The sequence below is a fragment of the Cladophialophora immunda genome, assembly GCF_000835495.1.
Source record: "Cladophialophora immunda strain CBS 83496 unplaced genomic scaffold supercont1.1, whole genome shotgun sequence".
NCBI lineage: Eukaryota > Fungi > Ascomycota > Eurotiomycetes > Chaetothyriales > Herpotrichiellaceae > Cladophialophora > Cladophialophora immunda.
The window spans coordinates 5,087,148-5,109,034 of NW_015622541.1; the positions used below are offsets into that span (position 1 = coordinate 5,087,148).

The window sequence follows — 21,887 nt, forward strand, 5'->3', positions numbered from 1 at the left end:
AACTGCAGGTACACCTGGACAGAGTACCCGAGATTTGAGGCATCTTCGACACGACGGAAATGTCTGGTCGCACTGTCGAGACAAGTAAGTCACCTGAGGGAAGTCCAGCTGGTCATACTGACTTTGACCTTGCGAGTGCGACAGGCACTGCATCCGCGATATAATCCACCAGGATTTGGCATGGTCGTGTCAAAAGCAAGGACCTTGAATAGACTCAAATCTCTTATCTAAAAGCGCTGCCTGAGCCCCCTAAAGTGCAGTGACCAGTTAAGACTTCCAACAACGCCACTTGATGTTGTCTACCACAGAGGCTGGCTGGAGGCACAAGCACGCTTTGAGTGCGAGCTTTCCATAAGAAACACTTGGAACTGAGGTACCCAGAGGATATCGGCAAAGGCCCCTGGATGATATCTCAGGATTCTGGGGAACAGATACCATTGACGGTTTGAAACTGGGACATCGGTTACCCCACGATTTCGCTACCAATGGTCTTGCTCGTTTGTACCCAGGTGTAGAAGGATTATTCACTTCTGTACACAGGAAAGCTTTGCAGCAATTGATGTTTAGACCATGAGTCGAGTCAGAACAGAGAAGTTGAATCCGTTCTAAGTCCCAGAAGTCGTGAACCGGACCTGGAGAGTCAGAGAACGACGTTGGAAGTTTGTTTCGGCCCGGCCTGGGGACTCTGGGGATTTTAAAGCGGCATTGCTAAAAAGCGACCGGGCACGTGAGCTGGTGTATGCCAAGAGATGGGTATTCTGACCTTAATGCGACTTCGACCATGATGGCACTGGGTATCACCCGCAACCCCCATAGTCAGGATTTCATCTATTCTGACCCTATATACCCTATTTGCTTGACCTCTGCGACTCTTTGAACCCGCCAACCGCAGAGATCGAGTCATTATAGCCCCGGAACCCCTCCGAAGTAATTCACGACCGACCTCTGCCCCTCATGATGCGCGTTTGCCCAACTGCGTCGCATCACGGCCGAGGAGCTTTTGAGGAAGTTTCATCTCCTTCGGAGTAACGACCTTAGTGCATGGGAGACCGTGAAACTCGATCGCGTCCGGATCAACGCCATCATGGCCGCGGTCATGGCGAAGCCCGCAGGGACGGCGACCAAGATGAAGAAACCTCCTGCGCCTATGGTCCAGACAAATCTGAACGGTGTGAAGCCCACGGCGCCCTCTTCGTCCCCTTCCAGTGCGAGGAAGACTCTCCCTGGACAGAACGCGACGCCAACATCTGCTACCAATAACAACGCCGTGGCAAATACCGTCGCGCGACCGAACCGACGAGTCCAGCGCCTGACGACGAGAAACAGCACGGCTGATGGTGGATCTTTGGATAAACGGGCTTCTAAGAAATACCCGGAGCCGCATGGTACGCTCTTGCAGTTTCGCGCTGTTGAGAAAGCAACACTGACAAATCGCGCGCTCTAGTTCCCAAAGAATCCCACATCCTCCGCAAGTTCAAAGGTTGCGCGCCTTCTCTTATCGTGCATCTTCACCCTACGCATTTTCGGTTCGATCAGCAGGATGGTAGTTTCAGCTACCACTCCGAGATGCGTGTCTTTATTGAACATCTGGCCAGAGGCACGATTCCACATGATATGGTAGAAGAGTTTCGGAAGTCCGAGGTGAAATACTACGATGGCTGGCTCATTGTCCGGGTGGTCGACCACAAGTCAGTTGCAAAGCATGCTGCGGCTTCGGGAGGCGGTGCAGATGACGAAAGACCATTTTCCATCCACAATTACAACCAGTACATTACTCCTTCGCCCTACGCACCATACCCGCCGAAGGAACAATCCGTTGCAAAGTCTCCTCCCCTAAAAAATGAGCTGGCGGGGAGTGACGGCAAGGCGCTTCCCAGTTCCGACGATACAATCGATGTTGTGCCAAAATCATCGAAACCGCAACCGAAGGTCTATCACGTCGCATTGCGGCCCACAATCTTGTCCCGGCACATGGATCTAGTCATTGATGCCATGACGCCAGATCCGAAATCACTGAATCGGAAGCAATCACAAGCAAACGTAAACAGCCGTGCGCCCGGAGCTGGGGCTCCGCAAACTCCGATATCAGCCATCCCACCGACACCTTCGAGTGAAAAAGGCCCACCCTTCAAGAAGATAAAGCTGAAGATCGATCCTAAGGATATGCTTGAATATGAAGGGAGAGTGGTCAATGCGACGGCCCCTCCCTTGTATCTAGAGCCTGTTGAGAGTCTGGACGAAGCGGAAACCCTTCTTGGCATGCTGAAGGATCCTCTTCACGACCAGCGACCACCATCACCCAAGAGCCGGAAGCGGACAGTTGCTGAACTTGCGGCAGATGATGCGCATGCGAAGGAGCAGGAACGATTCATGCTCATTATGGACGAGCGTACTGCGGGTACCAATGGCGCCGCAAATGCTGCTGGAGTGGATGGTCAAGCGGCCGCGGCTCTCTTTCAACCTCGTTTCGAGAAATTTAATGCTCTTGATAGTATCAAGCGCGAGATTGCCGAGCGTAAGCAGCGTGAGAAAGAACGGCAACTCCAAGAAGATGAGAATAGAAGAGGCCAGCAAGAACGGATCCAAGAAGAGGAGAAGAAGCGAATCATGATGCAACGTGCTCAGGAAGCCCGAATGCTGCGAGCTCGTCAGCAAGAAATGGCGGCGGCAATGGCTGCCCAACAGGCTCAGCAGGCTCAGCAGCAGCAGCAACTACAGCAGCAATTACAGCAGCAGGCCCAGCAACAGCAGGTCCAGCAAGTGGCTCAAAGGCCCCCCTCTCAACAGGTCAACGGCATACCTCCGAACATGCAGAACCAAATTATAGCCGGTCAACAGAGGGGCTCGCCCATTATCCGTCAAGGAACTCCACATGCAGCGTCCTCACCTATTGTCACAAGCGCTGCTCAAGGCGGCGTGCCCATGGCGATATCTGGTTCACAGCAGGGGCACGGTTCTCCGCCAAGACCGGGATCGGCTGTACAGCACGGACACCCCAGTGCACCTATGACCCGGGCCCCCAGTACCCAAGGGCCAAGTCGAAATGGTACTCCACAGATACCACATGGTACCCCTGCTCAAAGGAATGCCACTCCAATCATGCGACAGAATACTCCTGCACAGCCCGTTACACACGGCAGCCCTCATGGGGCTACCCCACAAATGGTAGCTGCTGGGATGATGCCGGGGATGCCAGCGCAGATGCCGAACGGTGTGCCCAGGCAGATGAATCCTGGACAACTAGCTGAGATGCAACGCCGCCATGCCCTGCAGCAACAGGCTGCCGCACAAGCCCAGCAAGTAGCGATGCACCAGCAAATGGTCAACGGAACTCCGCAAATGTCCCCTGCTCAAGTGGCGCATATGCAGGCACAACATCACGCACAGGTAGATCGGCAGGCTGCAATGGCTCGCCAAGCCGCTCAACAGCAGCAACAGCAGCAGCAGCAGCAGCAACAGCAAGGGACTCCACAAAGCGCACATATGTCCCCCAATCCTGCCCAGAGTCAGAAGGCGTACAACCAATCTGTTGCCGAGCATGTCAAGGCCCAAATGCAGAGCCTGCAGCAAGCGCAAAATCACGGATCGCCAGCGCCAAATCAAATGACTCCTCAACAGCAAGCGACTCAGCTAGCTCATGCCCAACAACAGCAACGAATGATGCAAGCAGCCCAGGCCCAGGCCCAGGGACAGATGATGGGACAAGGTGCACCTCATCCCCAACAACGACCACAGGTAGACCCCCAACTCAAACAGCTATTCCAGCAGACTCTGCAGAGCTACACACAACGTTTCGCGCAGCAAGCCGCTCAAAAGTATGGCGGGAACGTGCAAATGCTTCAACCGCAGGAAATGCAACAGGTACAGGTGCAAGCTCACAGGTACGCACAGGCAGCAATCCAGAAGCGTCAGGCGGCCATGAATCAGATGGCGCAAATGCAACAAGCTCAAGCGCGACAACAAATGGCACAACAGGGAGGGGGAATGCAGAATGCCATGATGAACATGCAGAATATGCAGGGAGTGAATCCGAACATGGCGGCGATGTTGCAACAACAACAGGCGCAACATATGCAGCAGATGCAAATGCAACATGCGCAGCAGGTGATGGCGGCACAACAACAGCAACACCAGCAACAACAGCAGCAGCAAAACATGCAGTTCCAGCAGAGATAGCTGGGTCTTCACCTTGGCCGAGGTTGAGGATTGGAAGGCGTGGGCTGTGGGTGCTTTTACCTTACACTGTTCTTTATGTCGAGTTCTCCTCTACTCCCCGGCTTCAAGTTCAAGGTTCTCGTGACTGGGTGGACGTTCTGGATTTCTTCTAACCCGGCTGGGCGGAGTCTTGGACCGCGACAGGCGATGCTTGATTCTTGGCACTTTTCTTCACTCCTATGGCGCCTCAATTTCGACAACGGGTTGGGCGAGACGGGAGAATTGCATTCAATTGTCCTCCGAAACAGGGGACTGGTGTTGATGCACGGGGTTTCGTTTGCTGCTTGCCTCGTGCAGGGCTTTGGGTCGATCTACGATGTCCATGAAAAGAATGACTGCAATTCTGGCTTGGGTGCAATGAACGGGGTTCAAGTGACATGCAGATGGGGTCTTGATTGCATAATGCGCTGCGATGTGGTTGGGTTGTATGAGGGGGCGATACTGATACCAAGAGAGTCTTCCAGGTCAAAAGTATTTGCCTGGTTGTGTATATTGCTAAATTAGTCGTTTGACATACTGGCACCAGTATCCAGATCTATTACATCAATACTAAAATCCTTTTTTGTCCGAAGCTCGCGCCTGCGTTGTCCCCTTGTTGCCTCAGCTTGATGTCGTGTACGTACTTATCTCGTGTAAGCTGTTATGGTTTCTCGTCGTCTGACCAAATCTTTATGCTGGTCTTAATACAGACTATTCCCAGCTGCGAAGGTGGTCTAACCGTAAAGACCGTAGACTGGGTCTTAGCTTTATTGTACCGGCCCGCCACAGAAAGCATCCATGCTCCCTTTCCTCAACGCCCATAGCCTGGAGCGCCTCAAGATGGGCCTTAAAACGTACGGTGCGTGGTCTACGATTCCTCCGTTGGTTCTCGCGTAGCTGCTGTCGGGCAGGCTGCCGTTTTCTGAGGGTGCTCCAGCCTTGAAGTGTTAGTATCCGGTGCTTTGCTAAACACTGCAGACGCTAGTGATCGCTCCAAGAATCAAAGGAGAAGATGTACTCGGTACTATTCCATGAATTTTGAGCGTGGTCTTGTTTCCGGGGCCGCTTGTGCTTACAAGGTATATCATTCAGCAACACATAGAAGCGCTCTTTGCCTAAGTCTTACTGGGGATCTGGGTGTCCCAAATATGGAAATTAGTAAATCTTGCTCGTCAGACAATTTCCTTTTTTGGTTTTTGCTGCTAGTCATCTGATAGTAATCCTGCTTCGATGCCGAAACCCTTCTGCATCTCTGGCCCAAGACAGACATGTCGACATCCAAATACCCCAAATCGGAACTGGCTGGGCCATCGCACGCATATGAAACTTGATGGGGCAGTGGAACAAGGAGCGCCACGGAGGAGTCGACCCGACCACCAGCCCAAAGCCCGGACCGGCCTCAACTGCTGCCGAAAGCCATGTAAGCGGTCCCTTTTGTCGCGTCCTTTGGCATTCACATGCCACAAATAGAGAAAACTGGCAATATCCTTGATGGAGCATGGATCGAGGCCACTAGGCTGGCCCATCTGATGTGGCCGCGTCCTCTGCTCAATGACGGGCCCCGGATCCGCTAACAAGACATCGCCCAGGCCTTCACCCACCTTTATCATTGGGTATCCCAAGACGAAAAGCGAGAAGGCTCAATCTCGTAGCGCGGTTAGGGCGAATGCATCAAGGCTGCGTTGGCGTAAAGGCACCATTTCAAGCGCTGCTGGCCCTGTGCGAACCGCTGGCGACCCTACACCACGAATACATCCGCCAACCACAGGCCACTGTGTCTTGCCATATCTGGAAGGGCACTACAGATCCCAGTCTCTGCTCACTAATCATGAGGCTGCATTGATGCCGGTCTACCCACCTCTCTGTTGGGACGAGCAGCAGCAAGAGCCGAACGAGGACGCGGGACACGCTCAAATGCTTCTCGCCCTGTCTTCTCCCACGCCCCTTGATATACTGACTCTGGCCCTGCCTGTGCCATTACCCCGGTTAGTCCTGTTCTCAGAGCACGAGGTCAGGTTTCTCCTCAGTCAACTGTACGAGACCTTCAGCCAAGCACTGCCCGCCAACAGCTCCGGGAAGAACGAGCTTGCTGCAACATGGGTCCGCAAGATCATGTCCGACTCAGGCGTTCTCTATGCATACACGTTTTCCCAGCTCATGAGGAACAAGCACAGGCATTGTTTGGACCGGAAAGCTGAACGTCAGCTACTTCATTCCTACTCCGAAACCATTACATATGTCAACACGGCTCTGTCCAACTATTCGACGGCCTGCAACGACAGCACCCTGCTCGCCGTCTTCACTCTTGCCTACCATTCCATGACGCTCGACTCTCGGCCTCAGCCAAACCGGCCGCGGAGTCCGGCGCAAGGACCTCTGAACTCTCTACGCCTACTCAATCTGTACGGCGGGCCCTTAGAAGCTGCATCCATGCATAGAGAAGGGCTTTTGAAAATGATCGAGCTCCGCGGCGGGATCGAGAAGTTTACATTGCCTGGGCTAGGAGGCCTTCTTTGCTAGTAAGTGTTGAGAGACCTGATAGAGCATGCAGAAAGGGAAGTTGACTCTGGGTTTGCAACTTAGTGCCGACCTCATCTTTGCCAGCCGCACGGTCCAGAGGCCTCGACTCCCCTTCGCTCCTTGCCTCGGCGTCAACTTCGAGAGCGCTCTGGCGCGTGTTCGAAGAGCGGATCATCCCCTCGGCCGACTCGGTCGGGGGTTTTCTGCCCTGGGCCTTTTCGACGCCCCGCCGAAGTCGCGGGATCTCCAGATTGCCCTCAGGGGTCTGAGCCAGTATACGCTGGCGGTGGACGACTACCTCGCAGCGCGGCCCGAGGCGCCCAGTCTCGCGATCCTGGAAGAGCTGAGATGCTTCGTGATGCACGGGATCCTGTCGCTGACCCCAGACGTGAACGAGGCGCGTCCTACCGGGGCGGAGGTGCTCTACACTTGCCAGCTGGCCGCGCTCACGTACGGCATGCTCTGCGTCTTCCCGCTGCCCGCTGCGCCGTTCGAGCTGCTGGCCAGCCGCATCAGGCTGTGCCTGTCGCGCTGCGACTTCGGCAGGGCGTGGTCCGAGGCGCCGGATCTCGTGCTCTGGACCGCCTTCATCGGCGGTGTTGCCGCCCAGGGCCTGGACAACGGTACCCGCTCCTGGTACGTGCGCCTCGTCGACCGCTGCCGGCGGATGTTGCGGATTGATTCCTGGACCGCCCTCAGGGACGACGTCTTGCTCGAGTTCCTGTGGCTGCCTGCCACCAACGACGCCGACGGGGTCGAGCTGTGGGATGAAGTCGAGGCCTCAAGCGCTTTCGCACTGGGTACAAGTGTGTGAGAAGTACTTTGCTACAGAAGTTACGGGCGCTAAATCTGGAGCTTCCCCTTTCCCACCATCTCGCGCTGGTCACGCAGCCCCAAAGCGAAAACATAACACACCCAATGACTGTTCTTCTGGGAGGTATGTATGTGTCTATCCATTCTACTAGTATCCACGTGTGTGTGTGTGTGTGTGTACATTTCCAACTAACCTGGAACAGAACGCCCACTCATGTGTTCCAGCAAGGTAGCGGACCAGATACCGTGAACATGCGAGTTCGGGGCTCATGCCCACCCCTTTTGAAAGTCGCCGGAGCCACCGCCATAGATCACGACATAATCTTTGGTATCGCTTCTAGGTGGGCGCCACACTCGGCTGCCCGCCACATGCGTCCTGGACCATTTGTCCCAAGACTAGACCACCACCGAGACTGTGTCCCGGGTTCTGGGTCCTCACAACACAGTGGACGCGGCCACAGGGAGGAGAAGAACTCAGCAGCGTTCGAGGCCCCGTACACAAACACTTTGTGTAGCCTGTCTGTCCCTGCTTGAAACCGCGATGGGTTGGGCTGGATGCGTCTTTGCGCGTGGATTGGCGACAAATGCCGACGAGGGCAGACGAGACCTTGGATCTTGCCGGCTGTGAGGTACGCAAAGACGCCGCCTGCCTCTCATCTCCCTTTCAGAGCAGTCAGCCAGCGGAGGCCCGAGAAGCGGCCGTGCAAACCAAACACCATGCCCGCTAACTCGGGAAGCGCAGAGATGGGAAGTTAAGAGGGCCATATGCATTGTTGTTAAGAGGGGATTGCACGAGAGAGGAACAGGGAGAAGAATTGGTGATCTTCATTATACACCACATCCCGACAAATACGGGCTCGACTACCCGTCCACGAGATGGAGAATGTCTTGTCATGAATCGTGTCCAACCAAATATGCCTCAAGGCTCCTGACCCGCTGTCTAGGTCGGAGCCGTCTGAACTACCCTCAAAGATACACTCCAAAAACAAATGCACCACATGTATACAGCCTCCCATCCGGTTTTTTTGGTTTCACCTTTCTATAACTCCTTTTTCAAGAAATGCTCTGGCCGATGCTCAAACTCGTAGTCCACATGGACGTACGCTCTCTCTACGTTGGGCAGACTCTCCAGCTTCATCTGCAGGTCCTCGGCGATGTCGTGGCTCACTCTCAGGGACTCGTCAGGGTCCATAACGACATCCACCTCCACGACCAATCTCGGTCCACTGTGCCATGCTCTCACGGTATCGATATGCTTAATGTGCTCCGAGTGTGTCATAGAGACGTAGGTGATAAGTTGTTGTGTCTCGGTGTCAGCGGATATACCAATGAGGAGCTGGAACTCCGAGTATGCAGTATGCAGCCACAGGACGGAAATCAAGACTGAGAGAACAATTGCGCCAGCCGGATCTATCCACCAACGCAACTTGCTCCCGCCCACCGACGTCAACACACCAAAGCCGTTGATGAACAGATCGTTGCGGTGGTCTTCCCACAGAATGCGAATTTGGGAGTATTGATTCCTGAGTGCCCAGCAATACAGGAACAGCCCGAGTTTCGTGGCAAATGCAACAGCCACGGCGACAACAGACGGGAGATGGAATCTCTTGGTGTCTTCATTCGAGCCTCTCACCAGCTCCTGTACGGAGAAAGCGATCAGGATGAAGGAGACAGCTGTCATAAGGAAACAGAACACGATGTTTCCGGCTGTTTCTATTCGTGCTCTGCCGGCGGGGAATTTGCGCGCATCGACTCTATTGACCGCTTTGTTGGACAATATAAGTGTAATGTTGGACAAGGGGTCGAATATTGCGTCCGCCATGGTTGTGAATAGGGATAGAGAGCCCGAACTAACGGCACCATAGACCTGTAGAATTGCAAGAATGATGTTCGCCACAAACGAGCCGTACACGGCAATCTGGAAGCGTAGCTGGGTCGATGTCTGCGTGTCTCTTGCTTCTCTGACATGCTCATCTACGGGCTTCAGCAGCCTCTCGATCTGTTCATTCTGCGACTCGTAGAAGTTTGTGATCTTGGACTGTTGGGATTGCCCCGCCAAATGAAGCGGGTTGCAAGCATTCCGTTTCCGGGCAGTGTTGGCCGTGATATGGTCGAGCTCCGACCGGGATTTGAGACGGCGAGTGAGGTCTAAAGGATCAGACGGGGAGGTATGCGTAGGAGACTGGCTCTCGGTGTCAAAGGTCGAGGCGGTTCGGTGGCGGGAGATCATAGCTTCATCGCTCTGCAAGGCTGCGGAAGCGGCGGAGCTCTTAGCCTCGCCGTGTAGGAGGTGAGGATTGGGCATGGGTTGGTAGAGGTCGTGGGCGAGCACGCGGTGGTGGTGATGAGGATTTTGAGTGAGCTCCATGAAGTGCTGTGGTTTCGAGGCAGGATTGATGGCCATGATGATACTGACGGACTTGACAGAGCCTGCGGTGAATGAAAGGAAGCAGGATGAAGGAAGGACGGTGGTTGTTGCTGGTCACATTGACCGCATTTGGTCTCACCGTCTCAATTATGGTGGGATGCGCAGCCACAGAAACTGCGTGGAGTGCATACGAATATTAGCAAATGTTCGCGGTCCTCGCAGCTCCACAGAACCCAGAATCCATATGGAGCGTGGGAGTATTACCTCGCATATCTCGTACACAAAATACCTTGGAGCAGCATCTGGGCGCCATGGCCGAGGCCAGAGCCAAGTCGCGCAAGCTCCGTTGAATTGCGCGTCAGTGTCTCGTCATGCGCCCTGCATCGCCTCATCAATCACCAGAGCACAAAAACACATCCTCTGCTGCCGCTCTGTTCCGCAGGTTGTATCTAATTCTCTTCTCCTACATTGCTCTCGTCAAACACTATTATTTCGTATCGAGTCGTCCAAGCACTGTTCGACAACCATGGCTTTTTTCTTCGTCGTCGGCACCAAAGGTGAGCTAGCTTCGAACTGGAGCCTCTGCCTTTGCGCGAACTGTGCCCGCTAACTGGCTTTCCTCAACTAGACTTTACAAGCCCTTTGAAAGGCTACGAAGGAGTGACTGCTCAGTGTCACAACTGCGGAAACTGGTCGGCGCATCCAATTCAATCATGGGACTGGTTCACCTTCTGCTTTGTCCCAGTTATCCCGCTAGGACGGAGGCACCAAGAAGTCCGTTCAACGACTCCATCCGACCCATGTGGTTGGCGTGCTAACCAAGAGTCTAGATAGCCTGCTCGATTTGCAGGTTCCGTCAAGATATGAGGTACGACGACCACAATGATCATGCGCCTAAGTCATTCCGGCAATCTAACTTGAAATCCAGAAATCGACCCGACGTCGGCTCGATGCAAGGTCAGGGACCTATGATGCCTCCTCAAGGACCTCCGCAGGGATGGGGTGGTCCTCCCCCAGGACAAGGATCGAATTATAAGTGAGACAACACGGCATATCGAAGAAGAAATGAGCAAAAGCTGAGTTGTGGAGTCGATATGCATGACACCGGAAAACACGCGCTCATTTATCATTACTTTACCCTTCGGCAACGTCGTCCTTCTTCCATACGGCGCAGCTATGATTGTCAGGGTTGGCGAGCAAGGGCGCTGTGGCGTTGGCGCTAGGATACGAGTCGGATTCTATCGCGTTGATGCTCAGTCTTGAGACATCGCGCATTGTCTTTGCTGGACACCACGCCTCAAAAGTTCCAGAGCGATGTCCTTCCCGGCCTTTCATCATGGGCCCTGTTTTCAAACTGCAAGGCATCCATCATGGTGCATGCCGACTGGGGGCCCGGGCACCCACGTCAGAATGGTGGTCTGATGGTCGCGTCCCTCTCACTTACTGCGGACCGCAACCTCCAATATCACCATTTCTGCTTATTCCCTGCCTCCAGCATACTCGTGGCAGTCCAATATGTGTGCCCTGGGTCAATCACCCATTGGCATCTACTCCCGCACCCTCTTCGCGACTCTCACCCGGTTTGGCTACTCGGCATAGCTGGGAAATATATGGCTGGATGTTGGGGTCTCACCATTTTCCAGTGCTGAAATAATTGATTCAGTCATGTCTTCTGCGCGTTATCTGCGCGCTGATGGCGATGAATATGAATTCTGGAGAAGGATTCACAGGTCTGCGCTTCGAAGCGTGATGGATGCCATCTACTGCTTTTGATCGCCTATCATGGGCGCATGCTACGAGCAAGTCCATGGGAATGAAAACAGCATGTAATACACACAGGGTCCCACCATGTACACATTCCGTACTTTTGGCCCCATCTAGTAAATTAAACATGAGTGCTCCTTCAAACATGAAGGCAAACAACGGTGATGGTCTCGGTGGCTGACCTCGATCTCGGTCACGTGCTAGCGCAGCCACGGCCCAGGCGGTGAGACGCGGCAGAATAATTGTGAGTCTGGATTATGGTTTTCATCAACACCAAAAAACAAATCGGCTTCGTCTTCTTCTTCCTCTTCTCTTGTGCGCCGCTCTCCATCCGCTGCGTTCTCTGCCACATATAACGACTTGCTCCTGTTTCTCCAACAGTCGAGCAGTCGTTTTCTTTCTTGCAGATGAGAAATTCGGAGTAATCTTCAAACTTTGCACCTCTGCCTTCGAATCACTCTGTGATGTCGAGGTACATGGTACTGCCCGCGAGGGCCCGGCACGATTCCCCCTGTGCTCGCAATCTGGCATCAGAAATATACAGGGCCTCAAGGCCGGCATCCGCGTGGTGTTTGTGTCTCGAGGGATTCCCTTTGGAAGAGCCGTTGCGAAGATGGTCTGGAGGGCACGCAAGTGTCCTTCCTTACTTTAGTGCAATCGCAGCGGAAACCTATCGATTTCCTCTTGAGGGATGATAGGGTTTCAATTCGATTCCGATTACTCTGGAGAGCGGCGCCCATCTCTTTTTCTTTTCCACGTAAGTTGTTGACTCTCTGTTTCCCAAGACATAGGGTACTACTGACATTTTGACAATTCCGTATCGTCCACCCCTCGAATGTTTCTTATCTCTTAGTGCCCGTTCACGCCGTTCACGCCGTTCACACCATTCACACCGTTCGTCTGCGGTTCGGCAGCAAACTGCCTGAATGTATCCAAGTCCACGTGTCTCAAGGCACTATCCTCGGTTGCTTCCAACACCACTTTCGGGACACCATTCCTACCGATTCTCCCGTCTCTGTACGCTTGAAATGCCTCCAGCCACCTCGCTGTACATAGACACCACTTGCAGCCTCCTGTCAGACCTGCTGTCCGCAGGTCATTTCCTTGCGAAGCACTAAAGTCCAGAAACTCTTCCGTCACCACACCAGCTACGGCGTGGTTGCCAAAGTCTGCGGCTCCTGTCCTACAGTACCCATCGCGATAGAAACCAGTCGGAGGACGGTTCGAGAAGAAGGCAAGAGGTTGCCTGAACACTGCGCTGGATCAGTAGGGTTTGCGCTATTATGGCTAGCCGAGACTGCACAGTAAGACTGCGACTGAACCTGGTATTAAGAGCTCACCATTTAAATGAGAGGTCATACTTTCCTCCCTGACTACTGGCGGCGGAGGCGGAGGGTGCGATTTCCCTGGAGCGCCAAACAGGGGAATTTGGAGAACACGCGCTCTTAGACTGGGCCAGAGGCTGAAGCTGCGGACTAGGCGCGCGGTCGTAAGAGTCGGCCGCATCAATTCACTGACCGCTTTCCGACGAATCGTCTTGCGCTGGTACTGGGCGAGGCTCGCAATCCGCGATCTTCGAAACGAGCGGCAATAGAGACTGCTTGGATGAGTGGGATCTCAACAAGTGGTGACGTCAAACAGGCTCGAAGTGCAAGCAAGCCTTCGCCAAGGCTCTTCACCGCGTTGGAGGCGCTCTCGAGATCTCCAAATTGGGGTTCTCGAAATTGGTCCCTCTGGTGCTCTCTCGAATGTGGCTGGTGTGGCCCCGTTCTCAATACAGCACCATTTCCTATCGTCGCTCACGCACCGGGGACCCGGGAACTGCTGTCGGTAGTTCGTTGCAGCCATACGGAGTTATATATGACGAGTGCACCGAGCTGGACCCATGTACCGGAGTCGGAGCTTGTCCGGACCAGCCTCGAGGTTTCTCGTTTAGGGTGGAGAGTGCAACACCGTCATTGGCCTTCTCGCAACGACAGTGGGCAATCACCTTACCTCTTCCCCATGTCCATCAACCCGAGAAATTTCCTGCTGATGCGGAGAGCCCCTTCGTGACTGCAGACTTACGTGGAGATGGGGACATGGCCCATATCATCATGCTGGTGCTTGACGGCTCTCGACAAATATGTAGATATTCTCATGGCTTTTTGTCTGGTTATTTATCCTGCCACGTGCTCACGCCTCTACCCAAGGGTGTTTATACTTGCTAGCTTCACAACAACTAGGAAACTACTTTGAAAGAAGAGCCCTTCTCCTGTGCCTGGTGCTTTCGATTCCTTTGTCTGTCTGACATCAGTTTTACCACTTCTCCGTCGTCCTCGCTCAGCTTGCAAGTTATTTGCAAAGCAACGAACAACCGCAGCCCCTCGCAAATCCCAAACATGCCCGAGTTAAATGTTGGGATCTGTGGTGCTGGCATCGGCGGTCTGGCGGCAGCCATTGCCATCAGGAAAGCCGGTGCGAAGGTGACGGTCCTGGAAGCTGCTCCGGAACTGGGCGAGATTGGTGCTGGCATTCAAATGACGCCGAATGTGGCCAGACTACTCATGAAATGGGGCGTGGACAAGGTGATCGGCGATGATCTCGTGGAATTCGAGGAGCTGAACATGAGGAGGAAAGACGGCACCTTGATTGGGTATACGAAGACGATACCAAATGTCCGCAAGTACGCTTTTGATCTCACCAGAACCGCAAGCATAGTATATGCTAACATCTCTGAGCTATTTGGGTGGTGTACCTTGGTGGTTAGGTGAGCAGGTCACTTTTGAAACCTTGCGGTCGAGCCTGACGAAGAGATAGTTCACCGAATGCATCTTCACGCCGGTCTGGCAGAGGTGGCTCGTCGCGAGGGCGCCAATCTCGTTATCGATGCCCGGGTAGAGAAAATCGACTGGACCTCGTCTCCTTCCAATAAAGTTACAGTCACCACGGCTAAGGGTCAATCATGGATATTCGACCTACTCATTGGCGCGGACGGAGTACGTTCCACCGTCCGTCAAGCCCTCATGCCTCACGTCAAGCCCGCGCCTCCCACTGGGAACTGTGCATATCGAGCCCTTGTCCCCTATGACGAGATCCGGCGTGATCCAATCGCCAAAGAACTCATCGAGAAACTCACCATGGAAGTCTGGATGGCCGACAAGTCGTACATCATCTCCTATCCCATCTCTGGCGGCAAGCAGTTCAATATGGTTTTGAGCCACCACGTGGACCACCTCGTCGACGATGTCCAGGATGTTGACATGGAGAAGGACTTCCGACAGACCTACAAGGACTACGATCCGAGGATCAAGAGGATTGTCGACATGGTGACCTCTGCCAGGAGGTGGCCCTTGTTGGTTACGGGGCCATTGGAGAGCTGGTCGAGCAAGGAGAAGAATATCGTGCTGATGGGGTATGAATATTGCTTTCCGGTGTCTGAAATCTCTTTATAGGTCGCCATACTGATTCTCGGACTCATATTAGCGATGCGGCGCACTCCATGACCAACCATATGGCGCAGGGCGCTGCGACTTCAATGGAGGACGGCGCCTTCCTGGCTCGGACACTGGCGAGAGTTGTGGAGGACAAAATCACCATCGCCCAAGCCATCGAAATCTACGAGAAGACGCGAATGCCCAAAGCGTACTACAAGCAGCAAGTGTCTTTTATCAATGGCGCCATTTGGCAGGTGCCAGATGGTCCGATCCAAGAGGTAGATTGCTTTTGCCGCACCTCTATTTCGTCTCACCTTCCTCACCCGAAGGAAAAATCTGCCGGGTTAGTTGCTGATCCGAGAGATTGTATAGGCACGAGATAAAGCTATGGCCCCAGAATTGAAGGGCGAGCAATTCATGCGCTCGCCGAATCTGTACGGAGATCCAGTGACAACATTGAGGTCAGCTCAACTCTCCATGTCTCATTCAAACTGAATATGTCGCTCCCTTAAGCTTGGGCGCTGGCTGACATGGAACTAGTGTGTACAACTACGACGCAGAAGAAGACGCGGAGATCGCTATCAGGGCATTTCTTGGGAAATGCGAGCCGTACGATGTCAAGACCGGCGTGACCGATCGAGAGTTGGAGCGGTTTGTCGGATGGTGGTGGCCGAAGGACAAAATTCCGCTGAGAGCTTCAAAACTGTGACGGGGAGGGTGCGGTATAATGGCAACTGCGAAAGATTTCCTCTCGTTCTCTTCTCGACTTGCGTCAATCTGCGAATATAGACTGGGACAGGGGTGCGGCATAGAAACAAAGAGGCATCCTGCTTTGTGTCTCGCGTGTCAAGCATGGATGCAGCTGAGATGTTGCAACAAAGGAGGGGATGAATGATCAACGACAGCGAGACAGGTGCCTTGACTGAATTGTCACCTTTGTTTAAGACACGGAAGTCCATGTGCGGGTGTTTGTTGTCGCTATAACGTGATTCTTTCGCCATTCCTCACCTTCTGTCCAACATGACTTCTGCACTCACCCTGCTCTCACTTCTAGGGACTTATTCGTTTACGGTCTCGTGTGCGGCGCGGCGACAATAATTGGCGCACTCTCGACATCACCATGTTGACCAATTCAGAGTACAGTGACGCGGATGACAATTCGGAGAAGACATCCTTTCCAAATGAAACGGAGCACTCATGCCTTCCACGCGGCAACGGCAATGTCACCTTCTTCGAGGACAGGGCATCACAGCAGTCAACACCCCCGGCAGAGGAAGTTGTCTTGACATTCGACGATGAGGATGGCAACTGTGCAGAAATCGAGACGAAAAGCGACAGAGTCACACCTCCTGCTCCTGGCGAAGCGGCCCAAAGCGAGGGATGCGGCGACACGGACCTGCCCTCCGTCCCCGTCGAGCAATACCTCCCCGGCGTAAATGACCTGATGAGCGGAGGAGTCTCGCTGCTGGACGAAATCAACACCGACCTGGCCCCGGACGACGACATCATCTGCGTACATGGACTCGTGCGCCAACGCATGCCCTACAAGGTCCTGAGACGAGGCGAGCTGTTCGACCTGGGCCTGCCGTTCCAGGACGCGAGCTGGCTGGAAGATCTGCCGCGCGGATTCCTCACCACGTTCCGCGGCCTCGATCGCGCGGTGGAGGAATTTTGGGCCTCGGACCCGGGTGATTTTGCGAACGAGATGGAAGTCGACCTGGCGCTGTTGAGCATGATTGTCAAGAGAGGTGGGCGCGCCCGCACAAAGTTCCAGCAGGTCGTGTACCCGGAGGAGATTGTCCCGTTGGATGATCTCGATTGTTCGGCGGAAGGGATCTCGGCGTGGAATGGCGAGCAGGAGGCGCGGGACGAGGAGTACTGGGAGGAGCTGAGGGAGCAAGGACGCATCTGGGACGAGCTCTACATCCCCTAGCGGGTGGTCACTCTCACATCACCAGGTGGGCCTGGTCTAGCAGACACAGAGTCGATCTCTCCAGCAGTTGGATATTGTTGGCAAATGCGAGCAGGTTCTAAGCCAGAGGAGAGACAAGGCCGTTGGGTAGTGAGAGATGATGAGCTGAATACTCCGGATCAAGGAAAGACAGACACGGACCATGCACAAAACCATAGCATCAATCATTCCACCAATAGAATCCCTCCTTGGCACGCCGTCCGCAATCTAACCGCTTCGGTCCAACTGCTCCAAAATTTCCATGAGCGAAAGAAAAAGATGCTGCGTCCCTCTCCAAAAAATCGCAGTTTTGTCGAAACCCAGCCACAACTCCGCTTTGTGCAATTCTACAACGTTCTCTATCGCTAATCGGTATTGCGCACATAACGTATCGGTCGATCGTTTCCTTCTCAGCGACCAGCTTCGAGGCTACAGCCCGACAACCCACCCCCCCCCAGAACGAACCTCAAACAAAACACACTAGAGAGATGGCATTTGGCGGTGCGCCGCGAGGTGGTCGTGGTGGTGGCCGAGGAGGTCCTCCTAGGGGAGGCGCAAGAGGCGGACGAGGCGGCGGTAGAGGTGAGAGACAAAGTCCCGTCCGCAAACTCGATTTGCAGATTTCCACCCTTCGAAACAATGCGCGGACAGCTTGATTAACGGATCTCTCTTTTTCGATCTTCCAGGCTTCGGCGGTCCAGGCGGTCCAGGCGGACGAGGTGGCAGAGGCGGTGGCCGAGGCGGTCCTGCCAGAGGGGGAAGAGGTGGTGGTCGAGGTGGTGCGAAGCCCGGCATCAAGGGCGGAGCGAAAGTCATCATTGTATGTCCCCTCCACGGACCGGACCAGAATCTTCCCGTCCATGATTCAATGAAAGAGATGGGAAAGTGTGAGAGAGCGCCATATGGCTGACGAAATCTGTACACCCAAAACAGGAGCCCCACCGACATCCCGGAGTCTTCGTCGCACGCGGCGGGAAGGAAGACTTGCTCGTAACGAAGAACCTCACCCCGGGCGAAAGCGTCTACGGCGAGAAGCGCATCAGCGTCGACTCACCCAGCACAAACGCCGCAGATGGAGATGCTCCGGTTACCAAGACAGAGTACAGAGTCTGGAACCCCTTCCGCTCGAAGTTGGCCGCCGGTATCTTGGGAGGGTTGGACGACATTTACATCCGGCCCGGCGCCTCAGTGCTGTACCTGGGCGCTGCCTCGGGCACTTCCGTCTCGCACGTCGCAGACATTGTCGGCCCCACCGGTCGAGTGTACGCCGTCGAATTCTCCCACAGATCTGGAAGAGATCTGATCACCATGGCGACGCATCGCACCAACGTGATCCCCATCATCGAAGATGCTCGCCACCCGCTCCGCTACCGCATGCTCGTGGGTATGGTGGATGTGATTTTCGCGGACGTGGCGCAGCCGGATCAAGCACGTATCGTCGGCCTCAACGCGCACTTGTTCTTGAAGGTCGGCGGAGGCGTGCTGGTCAGCATCAAGGCGAATTGTATCGACTCGACGGCCAAGCCGGAGGTGGTGTTTGCCAACGAGGTGAAGAAGATGAGGGAGGAGCGGATCAAGCCAAAGGAACAATTGACACTGGGTACGTATTTGCATCTCCATTATTTGCAGTTTTCGATTGCACTCCCAAATCCCCATGTATTGCTCCGGTGTCATCGCAGTTCTCTACAAGGGGAGCCTGGCGGACGGGAAAAAAGCCCACTCTTGCTGGCCGCTACATCCGATGTGAGTAACACACATACTGATGATTCTTCGTCTTGTCACAGAGCCCTTCGAGCGAGACCACTGCATCGTCGCCGGTATCTACCACCACACTCCGCAATAATCGCCCTTTTTGAGTGCTACGGTTCGGCGCAAAGGGGGGGATGTGTGTGGCATGATGTAAAAAGGAAAGGGTCAACCCGGGTGTCTAATGTCTTGAGAATTGCGAAAAGAAAAACAATGTCATGAGTTTTCCGAATCTTGCTTTTCTTTCTGTTCGTCGACAGTGCCGCGCTAGGACGTGCAGGGGCGCCATCGAAGTCGTATCATGATGGAGGAGGAGGAGAGTCTTTCTCCGGCATCACTTCTCCCTAGCAGGAGCAGAAGCGGGTAGGGCCATGGAGCATGGCGCATAGCACAACACGTTGCGCCGCTCTGGACCGTCCCAGCCCTACAATCTCCCGCAAGCACCTCGGATGGATTCAAGAAGCTGCCCGGACCCCATCACCAGCTCTGCCGCAGAGGCGAAGCGAAGCGGCCATGGTTTCTCAAGCACGTCCAGAAGAGAAACGAGGCGTTCATTGGCGTTCGTGTGTGGCTCGGGGACGGACAAGGGAGGAGTAACTTGGGAAGTGCTGTGCTTTGAGTTCAATACGGAACTGGGCGCGCGTGGGGATAGGGTTCGCAGTTCGGTATGTCAGCCCGTCGCTCTAGATGATACATACATACATGCATCCGTAGCTGCATAGCTTCCCCATGGTGTTTGTTGTCAATGAACATAAAATCCCAGTCCATCAACAAAGGATCATCGTCAAATTCACCCATTTTCCCTGACTCGAGATTTACATGTAGGGCAGAGGAGCGAGCAGGATACGCAGGCATGAAACGATACGAAACGTCTGGAATGGATACAGAGGGTTGAAACAGACAAGTATGGATGGTATCAGGTTCGGATCATGGCGGGCAGCGTCTTTTGCGGTTCTGCCATCTCCACGGTCTTGGGTTCTTTCATTCTGGCCAGCAACAATGGTAGCCACCTAGCCACCCATCCGTGTCCGTGTAACCGTGACTGACGGACGAGCATTGCTATGAATTAGTCCCCAAACTCGCCGGCGAACCCCAGAAGCCGCTCGCTGGCAGCCCGACCGCGTTTGGCTGGGTTTGGTCGCTTGAGACCCGAACTCTTTCGCTGATGCCAATTGCATATCTTTGTTATGAATGCTGGTAACATGCACACTGCAAGACCGTCGTTATTTCCACGTCCTTACCGTCTTCCCATGCTCATGATCCACATCCTTGCTTGAATGTTCCTTCTCTCTTCCCCCAGGGTACTGATGGGTTCAGCTGTCCAACTCGCGCTTAGACAGTCATCCTCGAGGAATAGAGCCTCGGATCGACAACACCTTACACAATGCTTTCGAACTTCAGCTCAACCAGCAGAGCTGACCACATGCAGCGCTAAAGAGAGAAGGAGGAATATGCAAACGCCTTGTAAGAGCCCCCGAGACTGTGACGAGATGCATTTACAACAATCGTTACAGAAACGATGGAGAACCTCCGTGCGGAATGCTCGCAAAGTCTCTTCGTTCGGGTGCTGGAGACTCTGGACGTTCAAGCAAAATGAGACACGACACTGGTGAACGGACGCCTCAACTTCTGCACCCAGCACGGGTCGACCCTCAAACCTTGACGTAGGCTACACCAGGCAAAGTTAGCAAGACTTGGATGTTTTTGTACCAAGCACAGCGCTGAGGCCGGGGGGAACAACAAAAGATTCATGGAAGGGGGCAATGACTTACTGGCATCTATCTGCTTTACTTGCGGTAAAGCTAATCTCACTTTGTTCCTATATACCGCCGGCCCCTGCAGTTGCAAGGGGTTCATTTCGAAGTATACCGTCTCCAGATTCTCCTTGTCCCGCAATTCGTTCTCGACCTCTCGGAAGTCGCTCAGTTGGTTCGAACTCGCCCACAATTCTTCCAGTTCCGTCAGGTGAGAAATGTTTTCGAGATGCGAGATTTGGTTATTGGAGATGTCCAGAACGCGGAGCTTTTTGTTGTTGGACAGGGCATCCGCGGGGATGGAAGAAATGGCGTTGTGAGAGACGTAGAGTTCTTCCAAGTTCGTCAGGTCAGAGAGCCCGCCTATTGATGTGAGGCGGTTAGATTTCAAGTCTAGGAGCCTGAGATTTCTGAGAGGAGAGAGATTCCTGATCTCGGTGATCTTGTTCTTGCCCAGCCAGAGTTCCTCTAACCGGGTCAAGGTGTCGAGGTTTTCGATCTCACGCAAGCGATTCGCCGCCAGCTCGATCATGGTCAAATTCGAGAGACCCTCTAGGTTCTCAATCTTGGAAATGCGGTTCTGAACAAAGTACAACTCGGTAAGCGTGTGAAGGTGGTCGACATGTTTGATGTGCTTGATCTTGTTGAAAGACATGTCCAATGATTTGAGACATTTCATGTCCTCGAGTCCTTTGAGGTGCGAAATAAGATTGTCGTAGAAATCCAACTCTTCAAGTGTCTCTCCCAAGGTCTCGGGCAGAAGGATAGAGGTAATGGCATTCTGGCGAAGGCACAGTCTTTTCAATTTTGTGAAGCGCTCGAGTCTTAGGGCAGGAATGGACGATATGCGGCAATGGACCAGGTCGACGTCCTCGGAATCGGGCGGGTAGTCATCTAACAGGTCCTCGTCGGCTTCAATCTGCTCGACAGGAGGGGCATCGGGGTCAGAGTAGTCAGGGTCGGAGAGGACTTCGGGGTTGCTCAAGACGGCGTTGCGAGGAGGCATGCGCAGTTTGCCATCCCAGCCATTGCTGTTGACAAGAGGCGCAGAAGAGGGAGACTGTTGTTTCGTAGACTCGGCGGGCGGAAGTTCGATGTGGGCATGTTTGTCTTCTTCGCTGCCGTCCACTTCATTATGCGGGTTGCTTGGAGGGGCAGGATCCTGACCCTGGTCTCGTTCCGTCATGGCAGTATGCAAATGCCTGATATCCGCAGCAGGGATATTTGAGAGGTCAGAGCTGTCTCTTAGGAAGACGAGAGATATAATAGCAAGTAGAGCAGGCAGCCAAGGGAAATGGTGCCTGTCAGGTGTCGAGTTGTGGTCAGGCCCAAGGTCAAGGGTTGGCCACGCGCTTCAAAAT

General features: G+C 54.0%; 7 protein-coding genes across 7 annotated transcripts; 5 read left to right on the top strand and 2 right to left on the bottom strand.

The window, feature by feature from the left end:
• Positions 1 to 808: 808 nt before the first annotated feature.
• On the top strand, positions 809 to 4,782 carry PV07_01483 (uncharacterized protein). The gene is made up of 2 exons (XM_016388013.1): positions 809 to 1,385; positions 1,445 to 4,782. Exons 1-2 carry the CDS (start codon positions 1,085 to 1,087, stop codon positions 4,174 to 4,176), a joined length of 3,033 nt encoding a protein of 1,010 aa, XP_016254941.1. The 5' UTR covers positions 809 to 1,084; the 3' UTR covers positions 4,177 to 4,782.
• A 705-nt stretch (positions 4,783 to 5,487) lies between these two features.
• Positions 5,488 to 7,847, top strand: PV07_01484 (uncharacterized protein). Its single transcript, XM_016388014.1, has 4 exons — positions 5,488 to 5,614; positions 5,784 to 6,713; positions 6,778 to 7,651; positions 7,731 to 7,847. Coding segments are annotated over exons 1-3 (1,683 nt in total). The 5' UTR covers positions 5,488 to 5,612; the 3' UTR covers positions 7,529 to 7,651; positions 7,731 to 7,847.
• Positions 7,848 to 8,330: 483 nt separating this feature from the next.
• Positions 8,331 to 10,154, bottom strand: PV07_01485 (uncharacterized protein). Its single transcript, XM_016388015.1, has one exon. The coding sequence runs from the start codon at positions 9,929 to 9,931 to the stop codon at positions 8,567 to 8,569; it is 1,365 nt and encodes a 454-aa protein (XP_016254943.1). The 5' UTR covers positions 9,932 to 10,154; the 3' UTR covers positions 8,331 to 8,566.
• A 2,142-nt stretch (positions 10,155 to 12,296) lies between these two features.
• PV07_01486 (uncharacterized protein) lies at positions 12,297 to 13,904 on the top strand. Its single transcript, XM_016388016.1, has one exon. It carries the CDS (start codon positions 13,408 to 13,410, stop codon positions 13,867 to 13,869), a length of 462 nt encoding a protein of 153 aa, XP_016254944.1. The 5' UTR covers positions 12,297 to 13,407; the 3' UTR covers positions 13,870 to 13,904.
• A 136-nt stretch (positions 13,905 to 14,040) lies between these two features.
• Positions 14,041 to 16,044, top strand: PV07_01487 (uncharacterized protein; the record flags this gene model as incomplete). Its single annotated transcript, XM_016388017.1, has 5 exons — positions 14,041 to 14,392; positions 14,459 to 15,053; positions 15,125 to 15,353; positions 15,448 to 15,536; positions 15,616 to 16,044. The coding sequence occupies 5 exons, from the start codon at positions 14,041 to 14,043 to the stop codon at positions 15,782 to 15,784; spliced, it is 1,434 nt and encodes a 477-aa protein (XP_016254945.1). The 3' UTR covers positions 15,785 to 16,044.
• A 1,276-nt stretch (positions 16,045 to 17,320) lies between these two features.
• On the top strand, positions 17,321 to 19,565 carry PV07_01488 (rRNA 2'-O-methyltransferase fibrillarin). The gene is made up of 4 exons (XM_016388018.1): positions 17,321 to 17,608; positions 17,713 to 17,846; positions 17,960 to 18,626; positions 18,811 to 19,565. The coding sequence occupies exons 1-4, from the start codon at positions 17,515 to 17,517 to the stop codon at positions 18,867 to 18,869; spliced, it is 954 nt and encodes a 317-aa protein (XP_016254946.1). The 5' UTR covers positions 17,321 to 17,514; the 3' UTR covers positions 18,870 to 19,565.
• A 66-nt stretch (positions 19,566 to 19,631) lies between these two features.
• On the bottom strand, positions 19,632 to 21,878 carry PV07_01489 (uncharacterized protein). The gene is made up of 2 exons (XM_016388019.1): positions 20,545 to 21,878; positions 19,632 to 20,441 (listed from the first exon to the last, which is right to left on the bottom strand). The coding sequence occupies exons 1-2, from the start codon at positions 21,710 to 21,712 to the stop codon at positions 20,425 to 20,427; spliced, it is 1,185 nt and encodes a 394-aa protein (XP_016254947.1). The 5' UTR covers positions 21,713 to 21,878; the 3' UTR covers positions 19,632 to 20,424.
• Between the last annotated feature and the right edge of the window lie 9 nt (positions 21,879 to 21,887).

Bases quoted from the DNA above. Each gene is read 5' to 3' on its own strand.
- PV07_01483 (XM_016388013.1), top strand. From the start codon at position 1,085: ATGGCCGCGGTCATGGCGAAGCCCGCAGGGACGGCGACCAAGATGAAG. The intron at 1,386-1,444 runs GTACGCTCTTGC...CGCGCGCTCTAG, and splicing joins GAAATACCCGGAGCCGCATG to TTCCCAAAGAATCCCACATC.
- PV07_01484 (XM_016388014.1), top strand. The intron at 6,714-6,777 runs GTAAGTGTTGAG...TTTGCAACTTAG, and splicing joins CTAGGAGGCCTTCTTTGCTA to TGCCGACCTCATCTTTGCCA.
- PV07_01485 (XM_016388015.1), bottom strand. From the start codon at position 9,931: ATGGCCATCAATCCTGCCTCGAAACCACAGCACTTCATGGAGCTCACT.
- PV07_01486 (XM_016388016.1), top strand. From the start codon at position 13,408: ATGTGGCTGGTGTGGCCCCGTTCTCAATACAGCACCATTTCCTATCGT.
- PV07_01488 (XM_016388018.1), top strand. From the start codon at position 17,515: ATGGCATTTGGCGGTGCGCCGCGAGGTGGTCGTGGTGGTGGCCGAGGA. The intron at 17,847-17,959 runs GTATGTCCCCTC...CACCCAAAACAG, and splicing joins GCGGAGCGAAAGTCATCATT to GAGCCCCACCGACATCCCGG. The intron at 18,627-18,810 runs GTACGTATTTGC...GTCTTGTCACAG, and splicing joins AAAGGAACAATTGACACTGG to AGCCCTTCGAGCGAGACCAC.
- PV07_01489 (XM_016388019.1), bottom strand. From the start codon at position 21,712: ATGACGGAACGAGACCAGGGTCAGGATCCTGCCCCTCCAAGCAACCCG.